The sequence below is a fragment of the Rhinolophus ferrumequinum genome, chromosome 10, assembly GCF_004115265.2.
Source record: "Rhinolophus ferrumequinum isolate MPI-CBG mRhiFer1 chromosome 10, mRhiFer1_v1.p, whole genome shotgun sequence".
NCBI classification, from domain to species: Eukaryota; Metazoa; Chordata; class Mammalia; order Chiroptera; family Rhinolophidae; genus Rhinolophus; species Rhinolophus ferrumequinum.
Window position 1 is genome coordinate 74,123,037 of NC_046293.1, and position 23,870 is coordinate 74,146,906.

At 35.5% G+C, this 23,870-nt stretch overlaps 1 protein-coding gene across 1 annotated transcript in view; it reads left to right on the forward strand.

Moving 5' to 3' along the window:
* The window catches only part of PTPRQ (protein tyrosine phosphatase receptor type Q), a 196,965-nt gene that overhangs the window by 137,523 nt on the left and 35,572 nt on the right, over nucleotides 1-23,870 (forward strand). The window contains exons 32-35 of the mRNA XM_033118569.1: nucleotides 388-610; nucleotides 2,346-2,419; nucleotides 18,146-18,245; nucleotides 20,721-20,849. Coding sequence (XP_032974460.1) covers nucleotides 388-610; nucleotides 2,346-2,419; nucleotides 18,146-18,245; nucleotides 20,721-20,849 — 526 coding nt within the window. The remainder of the gene's footprint in view (nucleotides 1-387; nucleotides 611-2,345; nucleotides 2,420-18,145; nucleotides 18,246-20,720; nucleotides 20,850-23,870) is intronic.

Here is a 23,870-nt window from a genome sequence, read left to right on the forward strand (position 1 = left end):
TCTTGAGCTTAATAGTTTGTCAATATTATCATTCATTATACTACTCATTTATTTATGCCTAAAATATTTAACCAAAATAAGAGAAGGCATAGTTAAAATACGTGATTTATTTATTCAATATGCTAATAGGATTGTTTCGATTTTGACAAGATGGAGTCTGGGTAGTTTCTTTGGAGATGTGAACAAGAGAGGTCCTCTTGACTAAGGGTTTGTTTTTTTTTTTTCTTTACCTGCTTATCCAGGTAAATCAGCTGAATCACCCCTGGTGGTGCAGAGTGAGAGGTGTTGCATTCAGCTTTTCTTTATGAAATTGTAAAAATAGCCTTTAAACCTGTGAAAATACATTCATATATTACTTGTAATCATCATTCTTTTTTCTGAAAATAGCTCAACATGATGGAAATGTAACAAAGTGGTATGATGCATATTTTAACAAACCAAGACCATATTTTACAAATGAAGGTTTTCCTAACCCTCCGTGTACAGAAGGAAAGACAAAGTTCAGCAGCAATGAAGAAATCTACATCATAGGCGCTGATCATGCATGTATGATTCCTGGCAATGAAGACAAAATTTGCAATGGACCTCTGAAACCAAAAAAGCAGTACTTGTAAGTTTAGTTTATACCTACCATGCATCGTGTTAGCAAGATAGTGGGTGTCTTTCATCCATCCATCCACCTATCCTTTCATCTTTCCAATAAGCACTGGGCATCTGTCAGGTATGGCGACCTGGTCTTTTAGGCCCTAGGGATGTAAAGATCAACAAGGAATTGTCCTCATACTCCACAGAATACAGTTCTATAGGAAAAGCAGGCAAACCTAAACATAATTATGATTTGATCTGATAAGTGACATAAGGTCAATAGGAAAAATGTGCAATTGGAGAACATAGGTAGGGAATTTAATTCTTTATGTAGAGGATAATGTGACTAATGTGTAATATTTTGTGTGTTTCACTCAGGATTTTGCCATGTATGCTAATATGCAGGTTTTTAGAAACACTAGCAGTCTTTTGGTTAATGATACCTTTAGTTTACCTCATTCATAGCAATAGTTTTCTGCTCTTTATGCCATCAAACATCTGAATGAGTGATTGAAATTTTTACAACTCACTTTAAGATTTGACATTTTAATAATTGTATATCATATTAAAAATCAAAGCTGATATTTTGGCTTTGCTAAATTGATCATATTTTTTCTATTAAATTGACTATTAGTTTGTGTCATAAGGCTACAATTTTTTAAAAATCTTAAATTATTTGATTTTCAAAATATAATTTTTCTACTAAATTTGAAAAATACAGCTAGTTTCAATTTTGCCTGCTAATTAAAGCATTATTAAATTTTTGTAAATGTCCTAGACCAAATTGTCGTTAGACAAGGTAGAGAAGTTAGGTATTTAAAAAAAGAATGCTCTATCATCTATTATTAAGTATAGTTACTTTGGTTACTAAATTATTGCCTGAAATTTAATCATTATCCATGTGACAATTATGAAAATGGTATATCACTAAGTTTAATATTTATTCAAATTTTTTAATTTTGCATATTTTTCCAAAACAGACTCTTTATATAATCACAATAAAAATCATAAGAGAATAGTAGAGATTAGAGAATTTGAGAATAGTGGAGAATTTGAGAATAGTAGAGAATTTGAGAATAGTAGACGTTAAAGAATGCATTGCAGTTTACTAGTGTAAATTGGTTTTATATTTTTAAATGCCTGGATGTCTGTAGTTTTTAAATAAGATGTTTGAGTTGTCTCTGCAAATGTTAGAAACACCCAGTGATTTTTAGGATTGATTCTCTCCTGCACCCATTTTCTATTTAATATGTCATTAAAGCATAGAAAGTGAAAATACAACTATGAACACATAGAATTAGGAAGCATTGTTCTTAATTGTATACATATCAGCAAGATAAGTTCTATATGACCATTCTAAATCTGATTCACTGGTATTTTCAAAGGTGGTCGAGCTATAAAAATTATTAACTTTATGTTTGTAAAGTATGTTTGGGTAACACACAGAGACATTAAAGTATTTCATCTAAGTAAATCTATGAGGGAGGTGACCTGCTTTAGCTGCTGACTGCTTATGAATCAGCCCAAATTCAGTCATTCTCTCATGAAATTCAAGAGGTCCATGTATAGGAAAATTATTCATCTCACATGAATAGTATTATATGTTTGTCCTGATGTTGGTTGAATTCCAAGTTTACATCTCATAAATTCATTTTCTGTAGAATAAAAGTGTTTATTTTAAATCGTTATTTGTTAAATTCACAGAGAAAAAGTCATACGGCATGCAAATTGTTGGTGTTTAATTTTTTTCTATTTTATAGATTTAAATTTAGAGCCACAAATGTCATGGGACAATTTACTGACTCTGATTATTCTGACCCTATTAAGACTTTAGGTAAGACATATTTTGCAGTTTACTTTCATTTATACTCTCAAAATGCTAATCACAGTGCAATATTCATTAGTAAATGTATTAATCCATGACTGAATGTTCTCAGGTATAAATTCATTTCAAAGTTAATTAGCCCAACTAAGGAAAAAATAGTATTTTGTAATATTCTTTTAATAGATGGATGTTCCATCCATTCAAATCTCGACATAGATTTTGATATGATATTGGTTCTATGCTGATGTGTACTAACATTATACTAGGCAAATATTTATTTGGCTGTTTAATATACAATCTTACAGTAAAATATTTTACCTAATAAAAAAGAAAAAGGCTTGTGGAAATTTTTCTGAAATAATCCTAAAAACTAGAAGCTTGCCATCCTCTTTAATTTTGTTTTCTTTCTAACCAACACTTACATGAGTTTTTTTTCCCCCAATTATATCCACCCAGTGAAGCCTGAATCAAACACCGATACAATTTAGTCAGATGCAAGTATATTTCTTCTTCCTCCTCCTCCTTCTCCTCTTCTCCTTCTTTGTCATCACCATCATCATATCTAACATTAAATATTCTGTGCCAGATACACTTTTAGGCTCTTTGTATGTGTTAAGTGATGGACTCTTTACAACTATCCTTTAATTTAGGTCAGTGGTTCTCAACCAGAGTGATTTTACTCTCCAAGGATATTTGGCATTGTATGGAGCCAATTTGGTTGTCAGGAGCATGGGGGCTGAACTACTGGCAAGGAGTGCACAGAAGTCAGGGATACTGGTGAGCATCCCGCAGTACATAGGACAGCCCCTCACAGCAAAGAATTATCTAGCCCATTGTCATGCAGGGTGTCAGGCGAGGTCTCTGGTTCTGCTCTCCACACAAGAACGCAGGATATGGTGAGGCCATTAAGGAACACCCACGGAGCCATAGATAGGGGAGTCATACCACTATAGTCTCACTGGCGGTGGGGTTGGAGACACAGGAAGCAGGAGCCACACGACCCGCAACCCACTGTCCACTTGTCTCCGCCAACCAACCTCACTTGCTAACTGCAATCCACCTCTCTACAATCCATAATCCACACTCCGCCACGCCACGCCATGCCAGGACGCCACACCACCACGCCACACCACTACACCTCCACTACACCACCACCTTGCTGGCTTAGCCACGGCAGTTATATCAGTGGCTAATGGCTAACCAGTAACAGCCGATGGCCAACTAGTCACAGCTGATGACCATCTACTACCTGAGCCAGCACCTTCTATGTGAGGCCGAGAGCCTGGGAACTGCTCTCTGGGGCTCTGTCCCCACACCCATCATGTCATTAGTCCCAAGGTTGCAAGAACCTATTAGGTGCTAATGTTAGCTCCATTTTATAGATGAGGACACCAAGACCCATAGTAAGTAATTAAGTGGCTGGGCCAGGATTCCAGCAGATGGCACAGCAATTATGCTATCGGGGATCATGATGTAAAGGGACATAATTTTTCTGATTCAGCCAACTGGCACCCTCTGGCCAAGGACGAGCTCCACCTGGATTTTGGTCACAGATAGTCTCAAGGTTCTCCTCAGCAGTAGTCTTATTTTTCTTCCTTTCTCTCACCTACGGAGTGAAATGCAATAATTAATTCTAGAAATTAACAGAAGTACACAGTAGATTCTCTGTTCCTTCTTTGGAATCATAACTACCACTGCCCCAGCTATCCAGGTACTAATGTGTATGTGTCCTGGTAACACCAGGAATCCACAAGAGATGTTAAGATGTGGAATGAAGGACAGAGAACAGGATCCTACCAAGGCTAGGGAAGGAGGGACTTATGAGACATAGACTGGACGTAGTAAGTAGAAAGCTGCTAGGGTGATGAGGGGTGGTGAGAAGGAAGAGACCATGGATTGATGGTCAAATTTCTCAGAGTTCATATATTATCTGCAGACCAGTGACATAAGATTAGCTTTTCAGGCCTCCTTAGAGTGGTCTTTCGTGGGTTCTTTCCTGATTGATAACAGCTATGTAATAGGCTTTTTTTTCTTTTAATTTCCTCAGTTTTCCCCCAAGAATGTCTTTCATTCCTGTTTTCATTTCATTTCTTTTTTTTTAATTAAAGTTTATTGGGGTGACAATGGTTAGTAAAATTACTTAGGTTTCAAGTGTACAATTCTGTATTACATCATCTATATATCACATTGTGTGTTCACCACCCAGAGTCAGTTCTCCTTCCATCACCATATATTTGACCCTGTTTACCCTCATCTACCATCCCCTTCCCCCTGACCCTCTGGTAACCACTAAACTATCATCTGTGTCCATGAGTTTTATTTATTTCTTTGTTTGTCTTGTTCCTTTATTGTTTTCAGTTTTATATCCCACGTATCAGTGAAATCATATGGTTCTCGACTTTTTCTGTCTGACTTGTAATAAGCTTTTACTCTGTAGTGCTTATTCTGGATTGACTACATGGAGTTCTGCTATCTAGTCATTTATAGCTAGTAAAACAGGCAGGAATGGAGGAAATTACTAGGAGAGCAGGCCTCAGAGGTGGTGAAATGAGATGCTCATATTTGGAGCATGGAATGTACCATTGATGGAATTCCTCGATAACTAGCAATGTAGTCTGGTTAATGGATGTAACACCATCAGTTTCTGTTCTCAAGTGAGATTTCTACCTGGTTATTGAATGCTATGATTGTGTGGAGGTCAAATTCACCCTGACGGGTCAAGCACCAAGGAGCACCCTCCAGAAATGGCCCTGATCCATGATCTGACATGACTAAAAGGCCATGGAGTCCTAAGAGTTTTCAGCAAAAGCACATTGCCAAGGAAGATAGAGTAGAAGGGATTAAAAAGGAAATGAAGTTAACCATTTCTGCGATAGTCAATGGTCAGTGGCCAAAATGGTTTAATGGCTGTGAGAATGGGGGCAAGCAAATAATATAATGCATTGATATAATACCCCTGATGTCATCATAAAATTAGAAAAAAATGTTTGGGTCCTTCTTTCTCTCAAATATATCATGTATTGGGATATAAGATAGCATTTGTAACAGGCTCGTGGCTCTCAACATCCCTAATAAGCCTGCTGAAGACATGTATGTATGTGATCCCAGACTTCCGTGAAAGAAGTATAGATCCCATTTAGGTCATCAAACCACCAATAGATATATATTCATTCCCTGGTATTTTGCATACCACAAGCAATGAGCTACCATCAATATATGTTTAGGATTTAAGAGCCATTGTAAGCCTGTGTTTCTAAGTTAGTATAGGGCATATACTGCTAAGACAGGCCATTTTGATAGTGATTGTGCCTCTCTGAGATACCATAGGCAAAGTAATCCCCATAGACTGGACTAAAAGTACAAATAAGAAAGAACCAGGCAGGGCTTGTCTGGATAAGGATGATTGGTTATTTGCACTTAGGGAAATCTTTATGGCCTGTAAGAAGAAACAGGGGAAATGACATGCACCGTTATTTTAACCCTAAAGAAATACTCACAACTTATTTGATGTGGTGTTTTTTTTTATTCGAGATTGAGCATTAGCATTTTTATTAACAAAAATTCTCAAGAATTACTCAAACTCTTTTTGAAAATCCTCCTTAGGCCCACCAGTTTGTGGAAACTGCTTGTAAGCAATGTTTTGATTGCAAGGTTTAATTATAGAGGATTCCTCTGATTTGAAAACCAGACACTCTTTTCTGTACCTTACAGGGTTTCATTAAAGCTGAACAAAATGAAACCTTAAACCACATTCAAAGGCATTCTGTGATTGTTTTCTTCTGTCATAACACTTCTCGTTTAATTACTATGCTAACAATGAAAAGTTCCGATATGCTCACTTAGAAACAGAAATAGGGGAGTCACTATGTACTTTTTACAGTGAAAGGATCGCTTGCCCCCCAAAACACCAGAGAACAAGGGGAAGTTTTATTATGTTAGCAAGGCAATGGTGGACCTCATAAACTTTGCAGTCAGACTGGCGTATTTCAGGCACTTTGGGCATATGTTGAATTTATGTGACTTTGTGTTAGTTACTTAAAAAATGAATTTCTGAAATCTTGTTTCCAAAATGAGAAGAATCATACCTACCTCAGGAACTAACTGGGAGATTACATCTGATGAATGAATGGATGAATGGATGAAAGAGTATGATAATGTTTATTGATAAATATACTGAACATTATTTATGCACCAAGACTTTCATGAGTGTTTTTATATATTACCTTATGTGTTCTTCACTGGCCCCCTATAAACATGATCTCCTACTTATAAATAGCCTCAATTTATTGGTAAGAAATCTGAAGCTGGCTCCTAAAGCAATTTGCCCAAGGTTACAGAACTCAGAAGTGGCAGCACCAGCTTTTAGATCTAGGCAGCGGGACTCATGACTCGAGTCAGTGTGCTTGTAACCATTATTACCACATCACCTGAAAATTGTTAAGTGCCCCAGGAGCTTTCAAATTCATTACTGTTAGTGATGTGTCTGCTCCTACAGCCTTCCTATTTTTGCTGTACAATTTTCCCTTCTCCACATTTTAAATTATTTCTAGCTCTTCTCTTTTCACCTTCTTGTCTTAACTTTTGAGGCTAACATTCACACAAGTATGCTTCATTTTTACACATAAAGGTACAATAAATGCTTTTGTTTTTGTTTTTTTTTAACAATGAATTAATGTGGCTTTTCCGTACACCCTGGAAACCACTTTGTATTATGTACTTTAACTATTTTGCCAATCTGATGTATGAAAATTACATCTGTCTTAGATATTTTCATTTATATTTTTTTGAATTATGAAACTGAGTGAATTGTATTATTAAATTTTTGTGCAGTATTAGAATATCCAGGATGACTAAGCCAAAAGAAAAAACTCTTTATATTTAAGTTCTGTTAAGAACTTGTTTTCTTTTAAGATCAGTAATAATACTAATAATAAGATCATATAATATGTACCTATATCAAGAGCCAGACATTGTCCTATAAGCTTTATAACTCATTTAACTTAAGCTTCTTAGAGATATAAAACTGGCTTAATAAATCAGATTCATATACTGAGTTTAAAAAAATAATAATTTCAATCAAAAAATAATACTTATGCGGGGTGGCTGGTTAGCTCAGTTAGTGAGAGAGTGGTGCTAATAACACCAAGTTTGCCGGTTCGATCCCCGCATGGGCCACTGTGAACGGTGCCCTGCTTAAAAAAAAAAAAACAAAAAAAAATAGTAATACTTATGAAAAATTAGTACTTCTTTATTATGATTAGCTTAATTATAGTAGTACATTTTATTATGCAAATACAACATAATTCAACCTTTTATAGAATTTTAACTCTAGTAAGGAAATGTCTTGTGCTTATTCCAAAAAATTCATGTTCATATTTTTAAGTGAAAGTATTGCATTTTCTATGCAAGGATTTGAACAAGTGACCTCATTCTGTACTGGCAATGCTCTCTGGGTACATGCATAGCAATGAATCCGAATCTGTACTCATAATCATGGCACATTTTGTCCTTTCTTAGTGGTACTTTTGTAATACATGTACCCAAAGGATTACATATTGTTTGTTAATGCATTATATGTCATTTCCTCACTTCACTTATTTAGTGCTTTGAAATAGTAATCTAATCTGAAAAACTAATTTTGTGCTCTATGAAATTACTTTTTTGTCCCACTAAGTTCTAAGGTCCAGTGATTCAATATTACTTGATAAAGAGTCTTTATTTTCATGTTTTCTTCCCAAGCATATCCAATTAGAGTCAGCATGTGAAAATTCATAAGACAAAGCATTCATATTTTAAAATATAAAAAAGGTGTATCTAAAATGCTTTCTGAGCTACATGCTGATTTAGTGTCTTCTAAATTTAGCTGGAGATTCTAGAGGATCATGAAACGGTGATAACTTTTTAAAATTCAGTATTCATTCAAATCTACCATGCAGAATAGCCACAAGAACCTTTTCACACTGTTAACATTTCCTAAGCACCAATCTAGGGAAAAAAGATGAAACATTAATCCCTGCATATTTTACAGATAGTTAACCTATTTTGTTTTGTTACTTGATTTTAATACTTTTTATAATAAAATTAGAAAGTATAAATCATATAAATTAAAATTGATTACAATTATAATTAGTACTTGTCTAAAATAAATGATTACTAATTTGTATATTCTTATTTGGTTCAATACCTGATCTTCAACTTGAAATTTTTTTTATTATTATTTTTTTTTATTAAAGTTTATTGGGGTGACCATTGTTAGTAAAGTTACATAGATTTCAGGTGTACAATTCTGTATTACATCATCTATAAATCCCATTGTGTGTTCACCACCCAGAGTCAGTTCTCCTTCCATCACCATATATTTGATCCCCCTTACCCTCATCTCCACGCACCTCCCCCCTTACCCGCTGGTAACCACTAAACTATTGTCTGTGTCTGTGAGTTTTTGTTTCTCATTTGTTTGTCTTGTTCTCTTGTTGTTTTGGGTTTATATACCACATATCAGTGAAATCATATGGTTCTCTGCTTTTTCTGTCTGACTTATTTCGCTTAGCATTATAATCTCAAGATCCATCCCTGTTGTCACAAATGGTCCTATTTCATCTTTTCTTACCGCCAAATAGTATTCCATTGTGTATATATACCACAACTTCTTTATCCATTTATCTATCGAAGGACATTTTGGTTTTTTCCATGTCTTGGACACCGTAAAGAAAGCTGCAATGAACATTGGAGCACACGTGTCTTTATGGATAAACGTTTTCAGATTTTTTGGGTAGATACCCAGGAGAGGGATTGCTGGGTCATATGGTAATTCTATTCGTAATTTTTTGAGGAAACTCCACACTGCCTTCCATAGTGGCTGCACCAGTCTGCATTCCCACCAACAGTGCATAAGGGTTCCTTTCTCTCCACAGCCTCTCCAACACTTGTTACTATTTGTCTTGTTGATGATGGCCATTCTAACTGGGGTGAGGTGATATCTCATTGTGGTTTTTATTTGCATTTCTCTGATGATTAGTGATGTTGAGCATTTTTTCATATGTCTATTTGCCATTTGTATGTCCTTTTTGGAGAAATGTCTCTTCAGGTCCTCTGCCCATTTTTCAATTGGGTTGTTTGTTTTTTTGTTGAGTTGCATGAGTTCCTTGCATATTTTGGATATTAGCCCCTTATCGGAGGCACTGTTTGCAAAAATCTTCTCCCATTCAGTTGGATGCCTCTTTATTTTGTCGATGGTTTCTTTTGCTGTGCAGATGCTTTTAAGTTTGATATAGTCCCATTCATTTATTTTAGCTTTTACTTCCCTTGCCTTTGGAGTTAAATTCATGAAATGCTCTTTGAATCCAAGGTCCATAAGTTTAGTACCTATGTTTTTTTCTATGTGGTTTATTGTTTCAGGTCTTACACTTAAATCTTTGATCCATTTTGAATTAAGTTTGGTACATGGTGACAGATAGCAGTCCAGTTTCATTCTTTTGCACGTGGCTTTCCAATTCTCCCAGCACCATTTATTGAAGAGGCTGTCTTTTCTCCATTGTATGTTTTTTGCTTCTTTGTCAAAAATTATCTGTCCATATTTATGTGGTTTTATTTCTGAGTTCTCAATTCTATTCCATTGGTCTACGTGTCTGTTTTTCTGCCAATACCATGCTGTTTTGATTATTGTTGTCCTGTAGTACAAACTAAAGTCAGTGAGTGTGAAACCCCCAGCATTGTTCTTTTTTCTTAAGATTGCTTTGGCTATTCGGGGTCTTTTGTGATTCCAAACAAATCTGATGATTTTTTGTTCTGTTTCTTTAAAAAATGCCATTGGGATTTTGATGGGGATTGCATTAAATCTGTATATTGCTTTGGGTAATATGGCCATTTTAACTATGTTGATTCTTCCAATCTATGAGCATGGAATGTATTTCCATTTCTTTGTGTCTTCTTCAATTTCTTTTAAAAATGCCTTATAGTTTTCAGCATATAGGTCTTTCACATCTTGGTTAAGTTTATTCCTAGGTATTTTATTCTTTTTGCTGCAATTGCAAAAGGAATTGTTTTTTGTATTTCTTTTTCTGAGAGTTCATTGTTAGTATATAGGAATGCAATGGACTTTTGTACATTGATTTTGTAGCCGGCCACATTACTGTATTCGTTGATTGTTTCTAATAGCTTTTTGGTGGAGTCTTCAGGGTTTTCTATATATAGCATCATGTCATCTGCCAAGAGTGACAATTTAACTTCTTCATTCCCAGTTTGGATGCCTTTTATTTCTTTCTCTTGCCTGATTGCTCTGGCGAGGACTTCCAACACTCTGTTGAAAAGCAGAGGTGATAGGGGACAGCCCTGTTGTATTCCTGATTGTAGAGCAAAGGGCTTCAGTTTTTCACCGTTAATTATGAGATTAGCTGAGGGCTTGTCATATGCGGCCTTTATTATGTTAAGGTATTTTCCTTCTATACCTTTAAAAAAGGTATGTTTTAATCATAAATGGATGTTGTATCTTGTCAAATGCTTTTTCTGCATCAATTGATATAATCGTATGATTTTTGTCCTTTATTTTGTTTATGTGATGTATCACATTGATGGATTTGTGTATCTTGAACCATCCTTGTGCCCCTGGGATAAACCCCACTTGGTCGTGATGAATAATCTTTTTAATGCATTCTTGCATTTGATTTGCTAGAATTTTGTTTAGGATTTTTGCATCTTTATTCATCAGAGATATTGGTCTGTAGTTCTCTATTTTTGTGTTGTCCTTACCAGATTTTGGTATCAGGCATGTTGGTATGTTGGCCTCATAAAATGAGTTAGGGAGTACTGTCTCTTCTTCAATTTTTTTGGAAGAATTTGACCAGGATTGGTATTAGATCCTCTTTGAAGGTGTGGAAGAATTCACTAGTGAAGCCATCTGGTCCTGGACTTTTGCTTTTGGGAAGGTTTTGGATGACTGATTCAATTTCATTACTGGTGATCCGTCTGTTTAGATTTTCCAGTTCTTCATGGTTCAGCCTAGGAAGGCTATATGTTTCTAAGAACTTGTCCATTTCTTCTAGGTTATTGAATTTGGTGGCATATAGTCCTTCATAGTATTCTTGGATGATCCTTTGTGTTTCTGTGGCATCGTGATAACTTCCCCTTTTTCATTTCTGATTTTGTTTATTAGTGTCTTCTCTCTTTTTATCTTAGTGAGTCTAGCCAAGGGTTTGTCAATTTTGTTAATCTTTTCAAAGAACCAGCTCATTGTTACATTAATTTTTCTATTGTCTTTTTATTCTCTATTTCATTTCATTCTGCTCTGATTTTTATTATTTCCTTTCTTCTGCTGAACTTGGGTTTCATTTGTTCTCTTTTTCTAGTTCTTTAAGGTGTAACGTGTGGTTATTTGTTTGGGATTTTTCTTGTTTCTTGAGATAGACCTGTAATGATATAATTTTCCCTCTTAAAACTGCTTTAGCTGCGTCCCAAAAATTTTGGTAGGATGTATTTTCATTCTCATTTGTTTCTATGTATCTTTTGATCTCTCCTCTAATTTCTTCTTTGACCTGGTCATTCTTTAAAAGTGTGTTGTTTAATCTCCATGTATTTTTGGTTTTTCCTGCTTTCTTTTTGCAGTTGATAACCAATTTCAAAGCCTTGTGATCTGAGAATATGCTTGGTATGATTTCAATCTTCTTAAATTTGCTGAGGTTAGTTTTATGTCCCAATACATGGTCTATCCTTGAGAATGCTCCACGTATACTAGAAAAAAAATGTATAGTCTGATGTTTTAGGATGAAGTGCTCTATAAATGTCAAGTATGTCCATTTCATCACAATGTGTCATTTATGGCTGCTATTTCATTATTTATTTTCTGTTTGGATGATCTATCCGTAGCTGTCAATGATGTATTTAGGTCCCCTAGTATAATTGTGTCTTGGTCAATTTCTCCCTTTATTTCTGTTAGCAGTTGCTTGGTATATTTTGGTGTTCCCTCATTGGGAGCACCATAAATATTGATGACTGTTATGTCTTCTTGTTGTATAGTCCCCTTTACTATTATGAAATGTCCATCTTTGTCTCTTGTTACCTTTTTTACCCTGAAGTCTGTTTTCATCTGATATCAGTATAACTACACCTGATTTTCTCTGGATACCTTTTGCTTGGAGTGTCAATTTCCACCCTTTCACTTTGAGTCTATGCTTGTCCTTGTAGCTGAGATGTATCTCTTGGAGACAGCATATGGTTGGGTTTAGTGTTTTGATCCAATCTTCTACTCTGTGCCTTTTTATTGGTGAGTTCAGTCCATTTACATTTAGGGTGATTATTGATATGTGAGGATTTCCTATCATCCTATCTTTAGATTTCTGGTAAGACTGTGTCTCCATTGTTTCTTTGCCTTTTTGTTGTTATCTATTATTTCTGTGTGGTGGTATTGTATGATTTTGCCCTCTGTTTCTTCTTTTATTATATTACATATTTCAGTTCTGGATTTTTTTTTGAGTGGTTACCCTTAAGTTTATGTAAAAGAAAGTTTGATATTTAGAGTATTCCATTTTCTTCAGCACGCTTACTTTCTCCATTCCCATATTCCAGTTCCGGCCTTTACTCTCCCCCTTTTTATGTTTTGGTTGCCACAAATTGTCCTTGTTGATGGTGGTCAAATATCTTCCTTTAGTATTACTCGTAGTGCAGGTCATGTATTAGAAAATTCCCTCAGCTTCTGTATGTCTGGAAAGGTCTTTATTCCTCCTTCATATCTAAAGGATATCTTTGCTGGATATATTATTCTTGGCTCATGATTTCTCTCTTTCAATACTTTGAATATTTGGTTCCACTCCCTCCTGGCTTGTAGAGTTTCTGCTGAGAAATCTAATTATAATCTAATGGGCTTTCCTTTGTAGGCTACCATCTTCTTTTCCCTGGCTGCCTTGAGGATTCTTTCTTTGTCCTTGATTTTTGACAGCTTCAATACAATGTGCCTTGGAGTAGGCCTGTTGGGGTTGAGGTAATTAGGTGTTCTATTTGCTTCTTGGATTCGACGATCCAGTTCTTTCCAGAAGTTTGCAAAGTTCTCTTCGACTATTTGTTTGAATATACATTCTGTTCCCTTCTCTCTTTCTTCTCTTTCTGGTATGCCCACTATTCTTATATTGCTCTTTCTGATGGAGTCAGAAAGTTCTTGTAGAGTTCTTTCATTTCTTTTAATTCTCAAGTCTCTTTCTTTTTCCATTCGTGTCATTTCCAGGTTTCTATCTTCGATGTCACTGATTCTTTCCTCCATCTGGTCAACTCTACTAACTAAGCTGGCTATTTCATTCTTAATTTCTTCTATTGAGTTCTTAATCTCCAAAAATTCTGTTTGGTTCATTTTAAAATTTCAGTCTCTTGGTAAAATGTTCATGTTGTTCTTTGATTGTGTTTCTGAGTTCATTAAATTGCCTTTCTGTGTTTTCTTGCATCTCGTTGAGTTTTTTCTGAACTGCAATTTTGAATTCTCTGTCATTTAAGTCATATATTTCCATATCTTTTAGTTCATTTTCTGGAGACTTTTCACTTTCTTCCTGAGCTGACTTGTTGCCTTGGTTAATCGTGGCAATTAACGATCTATTATTTCTCTTCCTAGTCATTTATAGGAGTGGGTTCTGCAACAGGTTGATAGGAAGAGGTCTTTGTTTTGTTTTCCAGTATGTGTTTGTAGAATGTTTTATTTTCTCTCCGACTGCAGCCTTTTTTTCTCTCTCACACTGTAATGTTATGTTTTCTCTACACTGTTCCAGCTTCTCACACAATGGGGGGAACCCTGGAAGGTGGGCTTCTTCTCTGTTAACAGTTCCCTGGGTCATATGGCACCACATCCCTGTGGGGATGTGGAGAGCTTAAGTTCCAAAGCTCTTCCTGCACCAGATTCAGAGCCCGTGTGTTTCAGCAGTTCTGTTTACTCCTGCAGGAATCCACCCAGATAGGTGGGGACAGGGGCGGTGTGAGTTGTGAGAGGTGGCCCAGAGCAATGGCTGTGACCACCACCACAGCTGGTCTTGCTTCGACAGCTCCCTCCCCTTTGTCGGAACTAGTTGGGCTGTGAATTTGTGTCTGAGGACCACAGTTCTCAGAACTGCAAATATTCTGTTCTTTTGATCTGACACTGCTACTGTTCCTCTTCTAGCACTGGGCAGGTGGGGGCGGGGCGAGCTCTGGGAGGGTGGAGGGGGGCGGCTAGTCTCAGTGCCTACAGCTTCCCTTCTCTGCTCGGTAGTGAGGGCTTATACCACCGTTTCAGCCTTCTTCCCTCAGTCTTTGCTCCGAGGTCTCTGCTGTGAGCGTTGGGTTCAGCCGTGTTATATGCTGCCCCCTCAGCCCCGTGGGCCATAAGCGGAGCCCTAGCAGTCCGAGGTCTTCCGTCTCCGGCAGCTGCGGTAGTTCCCGGATGCAGCGAGCTCGGGGCACTGAGCTGGGTCTGCGTCCTGCGTCCGCGCGGCTCAATCTCCACACTTCTCCCTTCCCTCATCCCCGTTGAGCCTCTTCATCTTGCCTGTCTGCTGCACAGGGAGTCCTTTGTGGAGTTCCAGTTTTTCAATTTGTTGTAAATTCCAGGGGAGATTTCCAGAGGCTCACTTCATGCCATCATTTTGATGACGTCTCTGAAAAGTTTTAAGATCTATTTCAAAATCAGTATTTTTTATTCATTAGCAAACTTAGCAAATATTTATTGAGCATTTATTGCGTGCCTAGTACTATTCTCAGAATTTGAAATACAATTGTGAATAAAATAAAGACCCTTGTCCTCAGGGAGCTTACATTCTGGATACATAATAAGCAATAGGATAATAAATAAGTGAATTGCAAGATATATTAAAAGATGATAAAGACTATGGAGAAAAGAAAGAGCAGAACAGTGTGCAGAGGAAGGAGGCAAGAAGTGAGTGAGTTGTATCTTTCGGTTTTAAATGGTGATGTCTTAGTTTGCTCAAGCTCCCGTAACAAAATACCATGGACTGGGTGGCTTAAACAACATTATTTTCCCACAATTCTGGAGGTTAGACATGCAAGATCAAGGTTGCAGTCAGTTTGGTATCTGGTGAGGGCTTTCTTCCTGGCTTGCAGAAATCCTCCTTCTCACTCCCCGCGTGCTTGCTGGTGTCTCTTCTTATAAGGACACAAATCCTATTGGACCTATTGGTTTAGGCCTGACCCTTAGGACTTCATTTCAACTTAATGACTTCCTTACTCTAAATGTATTCACACTGGAGTTTAGCGCTTCAATATATGAATTTTGGAGTCACATATACATTCATAAGAAGTGATCAGCGTAGGCTTCAATAAGAAGGCGATATTTGAGCAAATCCTTGAAGGTAATAATAAAATCACTATCCAGGCAGACATACAAGGGAGATACCTTTCCTTACAGAGCAAGAAGCTGGTGCAAAAGCCCTATACAGAGGGTGCCAAAAAAATGTATACACATTTTAAGATAACATCTCTTAAAATGTGTGTACATACCCCCGGTATAAAGAGTGACTTGGTGTGTTCCAGCAACAACAGTGAGGCCAGTCTGGCTCCAGAGGAGTGATCAAGGTGGAATTTGAAAAGTCAGAGGTAGCAGGGACCTAGAGAGTTAATGAAGGACCAGGTCTCATAGTTCATTGGAAGGATTTCGGCTTTTCTCTGTGAGAGATGAGGATTTTAAATAGAGAGGTAATGTTATTAAAGGAGGACTCTTGCTGCTATGTTGAGAATAGATGGAAAGAGAAGAAGGGTGAATACAGGGAGACTTGTTAGGTGTCCATACAATAATTCATGTAAAACAAGATGGTGGCCTGGAGCAGGATGCTAGCAGCAGAGGTAGTGAGAAATGAGTAGAGCATACACAAAAGTTTTAAATACTGTAATGAACCCTCAAATACCTACTAATTAAATTTAATAATTTTTAACATTTTGCTACATTGTTTTATTTATGCATTTGTTCTTTTATTTCTGAAGAATTTTAAAGTAAATCACAGAAAGTGGTATATTCCCACCTTGAAATACTTTACTATATTCCTCTAATAAGTATATTTTTATTATACTGTACAGTTAAAGAAAATTAACAATAAATCCTTGATATTATATACTACTACATGCTTTTTAAAATCATCCTCTGACTTTTTTTCTTGTAATTTGGTTGAATCAGGATTCCAACAAGATTTTCACATATTATCTTTGATTGTTGTGTCTCTTAATTTTTAATATAGAAAAGACTTCCCCCTTCCATGCCATAGACTATTTGAAGCAACAAGATGAGTTGTCTTATAAGAGGTCCCATATTCTGGATTTGTCTGATTTCTTTCCTTTGGTTTCATTTATATTTTCCTCCTTTCACCGCTTTCTCATAAATTAGAAATAAGATCTAAAAATTTAAATATTCACAATAAATATTTTTGGCAGGGATTCTTTATAGGTGTTGCTGCCTAATTCAAAATACCTCACATCAGAAGTTGTTTATTATCTGGTTGTCACATTTTCAAAGACGTTTAAATTAATCAGTAACTTTAGCAGTAATGAGAACATGATCTTTCACTGGAAAGTTGTTTTTCCCTTGTTATAACTATCAAATAATCTATGGGGTAATACTTTGGTATGCTGTAAATATCCAATTTCCATCACCCTCATAACCATTTAAGGATGTATTTACAATTGTTACCTGACTCAATTATTTCATTGGAAATGTAAAATTCTGAATTTCTAATTTTAATATTCCTTCCACATGTATTAAACAAAATTATCTTCTACTGAGAGTTTTATCTCCTTAACTAAAATGATTTTTAATTCATAAAATACATTTCATATGAGAAAGCCAGAAAAAAGCGCCTAATTTTCTCTCTTTAATTACTTTAATTACAGAAATAAACATTTGATAAAAATTTTAAGAATAAGGAAATGGTAGTCTAGCTATAACCAATATTCACAAATTAGTACTTTTTATTTTTTTATTTCTCTTTCATTGGGTAATTTTAGAACTCATGGATTTTTATATATTGACTCTATTTCGATCAATTTCAGTTTTTTATTTATTATAACATTTAAATTGTTCACTCTTTGGCTGGTAGGAACCTCTTCAAGAGGATCCTTTATTCTTTTCATGTAATTAGTCTTTGATAGATTCTTAGCTTTCTTGTCCCATTCATATCTGAATTTCTTTTGTTCCCTGCTCCCACTTTGGAATTATCATCTCTCCAAGTTTTCCTAGTTTCTTTTAGTAAAAAGAGTATATGCTTTGAAGATACAGCCAACAGGATTTTCTCAAAGATTTTGGATGAGTTCCATGGGAGAAAGTAGAGTAGAGTGTGACTGAGGTTTTGGGCCTGACCAACTGGAACAATGAAGTTGCCATCAACTAGAGGTTCAAGGATGCAACTGAAAGAAGGGGAGTATAGCAGTTTAGCTTTGGAAATATTGATTTTTAAATTTTAATTACACTTCTAGTAGGCAATTGGATATACAAATAAGTTCAATAGATAACAGTTAAGTAGTCATCATCATATAGATGGAAATTAAAACCGTGAGGCTAGATGGGCTCACCACGGGAGTGAGTTTAGATAGCAAAAAGAAAAGGACCAAGGATTGCGACCTAAAGTTATGGTTGAAGATACAGAAGAAGAGCAACAAACAAATCTGTATACTTTATTAGCATTCATGAATGATATTCCAAGAAAATAGTTTTCTGTCTTTTGCGATCCAAGATAGTATTCCATAACAATAATTAATGATAATGTTATACTTCCTCCTCTTCAGGTGAAGGACTTTCAGAAAGAACTGTAGAGATTATTCTTTCAGTCACTTTGTGTATCCTTTCAATCATTCTTCTTGGAACAGCTATTTTTGCATTTGCAAGGTAAGATTTATTTGTACTCACATTCCTAGGCTGTTTTACGGGCATTATTCTGTCATATTCCAGTCAGGAGACAGAAGCCACAACAGTTACTTGAATGGGAAACATTTAATAAAAAGGATTATTAACTAATAGAAAAAATTAACTACTAAAGTGGATAAAAGAGAATTGTAAAGGATCTAGATGTAAGAAGAAGCTTCTCTCTCTAAGCTGAAGGAGAGGGTTCAATAAAGGAACTAAGAACTAGAAAAAGCCTCCCTCTGAAAGCTAATGTGGAATGGCCACTGCAAGCACATGCAGCCTATTAACTAGCAGTGGGCCGAGAAATGTGACAGAGCGGAGGGGCTGGAACTGTTTTGTAGAATCCACCCATCATTATTGGAGGGTAGGCAGGCTGGAATTGGTCTGTAGGAGCTGCCTATTCTTGTGGGATGTCATGGATAAGCTAGAGATACTTGGTATCATTCACCTGTGGGGAAATCATGCACTTACGAGGCCACTAGAACTCATCACGTGGACTGTGGGGCCCCCACAATGAATAATAATATTGAAGCATAAACCCACAAGGGAAGGGTCTTGTTGTTCCTATTTCCTTGCAGGATCATGCTAGTGTCCTCTAGTAACAAAGCTTAGCATCCTGCCCCTTGCAAAGGAGAAATGTTCTGGAGTCTAGCTCCAGTATCACAAAGCAGGGCAAAGAAGAGTGGATTTCGAGCTAGGAGACAATAAAGTGATAACATGAAAGCAGAATATGCCAGGCTTTCCACATTTTTTGAATAATTTGCAACTCTGATAGGTTTAAAGAAAATATTTTAATCAGGTCTAAATTTTAAAGTTTTATACAGAGGAGATAGTAAGTACAACACTTTAAAGATGTCCGTCCAACTTCTTTCTGTGGTGGTACCCTTTCTTATGTTTACCAACATATCTGTACTAATTTTCCAAGTGTCTTTGCAAATTCTCAGTATCAATCTCTTCATTCACCTGTGGTTTACAGGACCTCAGGGGAAATCTTAGTTATGATCCTAAAATCTAGTTTCATTAGGTCGATTGCTGAGTTAAAGGGACCTTACATTTGTAAAAGTAGCCATTCTACTAATTTCCTAAGTAGTTCACTAGGCTCTATTTTTATCTGAAGAACGTTGTCCTATATTCTGAATTCCATGCACAATCTGTTTCATCTTAAATCATTTTGACGGAGAATTTGAAAAGCTCTTGGAAAAGATATTTTTCTTATACCACATACTCTTCTCAGATTCAGCCAGAAGGTAATGAGAGAAAGTCATTAGTGTAGGTATTTTAAAGACATGTTGTGTAAGACATGGATGTAGTCCCTAAGGGGTATGTACCTGCCGTATTTATATTCTTTCCCTGCTCTAAAATCTTTTCTGAGTTCTCATTTCTTTACAGGATGAATGCCTTAAGTGGGCAGGAAAGGGTCCTCCCTTATTCCCTACCACTTCCCTACATCTCTTCAGCCAAACAGATCTATTCTCACCTGAACATTCCATAGGCTTTTGTACAACTCTACTTTTTGTTCAGTCAACTGGAAATGTGCTTCCTCCTCCTCTCATTCTGGAACACCCAAGTCAAATCCTATTTCTTTACTTCTTCTAAATACTAAGTGTTGTAATCACTTATATAACATTTTATAACTAATCAGTAACTGTCTTATGATTTGTAAGCTGAATCATTTTTCTCTTTTGATGCTTCTTCTAAGTTTAGATCCTGCTTCCCAACTAAGTTGTAATGTCTTGAGGCTACTTCTTATATCATCTGTAATACATAACTTGTAATAAATAATACATGTTTGAAATATGAAGTATAGAAAAGCTAATCATTACTTTGTAATGTACCACACTATGTCATAGACAAATTAGCATGTAAATGGCTTAAATGAAGACTTTAATTTGATTATCAGATTTATGTGATTTTTATTTTTGAACCTGAGTTTTCTGATTATAAGTAAATAATATTATATAGTTCATAATACTTGTTAAAAATGAAGACTACAGTTCAAAACACATTTTTATGTATTTTCGTGTATGTAAAAATGTTTTATGTATCTAAAAACAGTGGAGCATTGTCTTTTAGCACTGGTGCTGATATAATGAGCTATTTCCACTTTGACATGGATTTGTGACAAATCCAGGAGACAGCTAGAGGGGAGGAGAAACAAGCTCACAGCATCAGTCTTATTTTCTCTTTATTTTGAATGTGCCAATGACTCAGGATTTGATCAACTAATTCTTATTAAAACTTGAAACTTCAACAAAACAGCATGTTAGAAAATATATAGTAGAATACATTCTATGGAATTAAGATGGAAAAAGAAGTTGAGTAGTTGTACAATTGCAATGTATTCATAGAAGTGATCGCAACAAAGATATTAATGTCTTTACTTAAAAAGAAAATTAAACCTAAATTCACATGCTTTCTATGATATTCCCTTCTTGGACTTGGCCACACGTATTTTAGAATTCGGCAGAAGCAGAAAGAAGGTGGCACATACTCTCCTCGGGATGCAGAAATTATTGACACTAAGTTCAAGCTGGACCAGCTCATCACAGTGGCAGACCTGGAACTGAAGGACGAGAGATTAACACGGTGAGCACACCCTTCTGGGCGATCAGTGGTCCAGAATGCCTGAAGCCATGACCCGATTCTGACCTATGCTTGTTGGAAGTGTTTGTGGGGCTCTTATTTATACAGGTCACAGAGATCTTCTTTCAAAGGGTGACCTCCATCTTCTACACACTTCTCGCTGGTGTTCGGAGAATCACTTAATCTTAATACTTAGTGTTCAATATGAACCTCTGACTACAATGTTCAACCAATCTTTGTTCTGAGACAAATAGTTTTACACATTAAACCTTTAAAATTATGCTTAATAATTCATTTCATATGATAGATTTTTTTTTTACAGTGGTTATTCTGGGAGGGTCCACATTTCTAGCCACAAGTTTAAAATAATTAAGTTTGTAATTACTTGATGTTTATATCGTTTTAATAAAAATCTTTCTTGTAACTCCTTACTTTAATGTGGAATTACATAAAAGACTAAATTGCATATAGACACTTCATTTTTTAAATTGCTTAGTATTTAAAAATTAAACACAAAGTAAAACTTACATTTGGAAGGAAAAAAAATATGTGTACTAAATATATGCCATCGGTATGTATTGGAAATAGTGAAGTGCATAATTTTAAAGAATAAGTAATTTTAAAATCTCTTGAAATCATTATAAATGATTCAAAATATTGACACGTTTGAAAAACTGCTGTCTATTGAGATAATTTATCAAATTCTTAATAAAAATTATCATCAGATAATATTAGCAAGTTTAGATTCTCAAAAGAGTCACTACTTTGTAATGCTTTGAATAAAAACAAGACAATTGATATAAAACACTTGCATAAATCTGTTGAACTTTTAAAAATTATTATTAACTCTGAAAATATGGCATCAAAGGTGTTGAACTTAAAAAAGAATCAATCATTTATAGTTGTCATTTACCAAAGTTGGCCTTCACCTAATAGACTGACTTTGTAAGAATATTTCCAGTATGTCTAAAATATCTAAAATGTGCTATAGAGGGAAGTATCATCTGCTAAGCAGGGACCTTCCAGATGCTACAGAATGAAAGTTGTTCAAGCTAATTACAGGGAGATTTGGTTTGTTGGATATGAAAACTTACTTCTTTGTATTTAGATATTTATCTTTGTTAATAGTACAATACAGGCTGTTCCCATCCAAAATGGGTATTGCTCCAAAAACTATGTGTAAGATGGTTATGTATTATCCAGGACATAGTTTTCCACATAAGAAATGTTATGTATAAAAAAGCAATGGATTCCCAAGGTAATCTGCCAAAATGAAACCATATCATAGGGACAATAGAACATTACTTGTATGAGACTATGTGTCTCTGTCCTTGAAGTTGTCATGCTATATAGTGAAAGGAAGTTTCTTCTCCTTTCCCCCTGTGGACCAACTGAATTTCAGTACATAGTATTCTTTCATCTGCTTTTCTGCACTCCTTTCTCAATTCTTTGTGCCCCTTTCACAGGCCTGGAGACCCAGTCATTTTCTTCTAGACTGCAAAGTGTACAGGACTTCAGGTCCCTCTCCGTGCAGTTCATTTTAGTTGTTTGAACAATTTAGTTGAATCTGTCCATACTAAAATGTGAGCTTCTAAGCATCCATTTTTAGAGTATTTCTTTAAACAAAACTTTATTAATCCTGCAAAAGACCATAGTAAGTAGCTCTTTAGGAGATATAAAATAATAAAAGCCAGGTAGTATTGGAGAAAGTATTATCCAAGGAGGTTAACCATTCTAGGCAGGCTATGGTGAGGTCAGAACCCCTAAGCTCTGTGTATTTTCAGTTTGCAATTTCCTCTACTTCTGGACACAGCCATTATCAAAAAGGTATGAGGTTGAGGGATTATTTTTTTTTGGATGTTGTGTGTGTTTGTTTTTTAACAATTGCTATCATTCCAGCTAATAGAAAAGGTGGGTAAGGACTGTACAAATTGTTTATTATTGGGTATTTATAATTCAGGAACTGCCTTATTTAACCTTGACTCCTCATTATTTTCTGACTTCCATATTTATTTATTTATATGTTGCTTTATTTGTAAAAGGATGCAGAAGTATCTTTCAAATATATTTATTTTTGCATATAAAAAATTAGTAAATATTACCCCTAGTAATAGCAAAGTTGGAAATTTTAGTTTCCGTGCTTTTTACTTTCTCATTTGTTTGTTATGATTCCAGTATTCATGACTATAAAATATTATTTGTAATTCCAATGACACATAATAATATGCTTTGCTTGATTTACTACAGAAATGTATTAAAATAACTCTCAAGTGGTTTGGGTGTTAACTCTTCATTACAGAGCTCTACCTCCAGCTTTACCATTTATTGAAGGATTTTCATGTTAATAAAGTCACTAACATGTTGGACAATATGACTAGAAAAATAGTAACCAACCAATCTATAATCAGCCATGTGTACATACCAGTATGCATGGGGCCATCATCCTTCAGTGAAGCGCTGAAGCTTTTCATCTGTCTTTGAGGCGCAGGAAGATTGAAATCTATGCAAAGTCATACAGATCTGATGAGGGTAGAGCCAGAGACTGATGGTAGATTCTGGGGGTGAAGAATCAAGGAGTTTGAGTTAATTTCCAAATTGTAGAATAACATGTTATATGTCTTTATTACTTGCAGGAAAGAACTTAGATAATTTCCTTTAGGTCTACCCAGCTAACATATGCTCTTTCTACTTGAGGCTTGTTCTTTTTTGGTCCAAACTGCTCACTTTCCTCATGCTATTTTCTTGCAGTTTTCCTCAGTGTTACATATCTTCACACGTCCATAAGAGAAATGATAAAAATAAAAAATAAATAAAAAAGGATATCTAACCAATCATTGAATTGTTAATTTTAGGGAGTTACTTAGTTGACAAAAGAATAGTCATTACGATGCTTGGTACTAAATCCTTTCAAAGATTTGGGATTTTATAGTTAAGAAATTATTTAACTATTTTATGTTATCTGTCTAGATATTTCTTTATATTTTAAGGTTCATCCTATGATTTTTGTATATGTAAACTCTCATT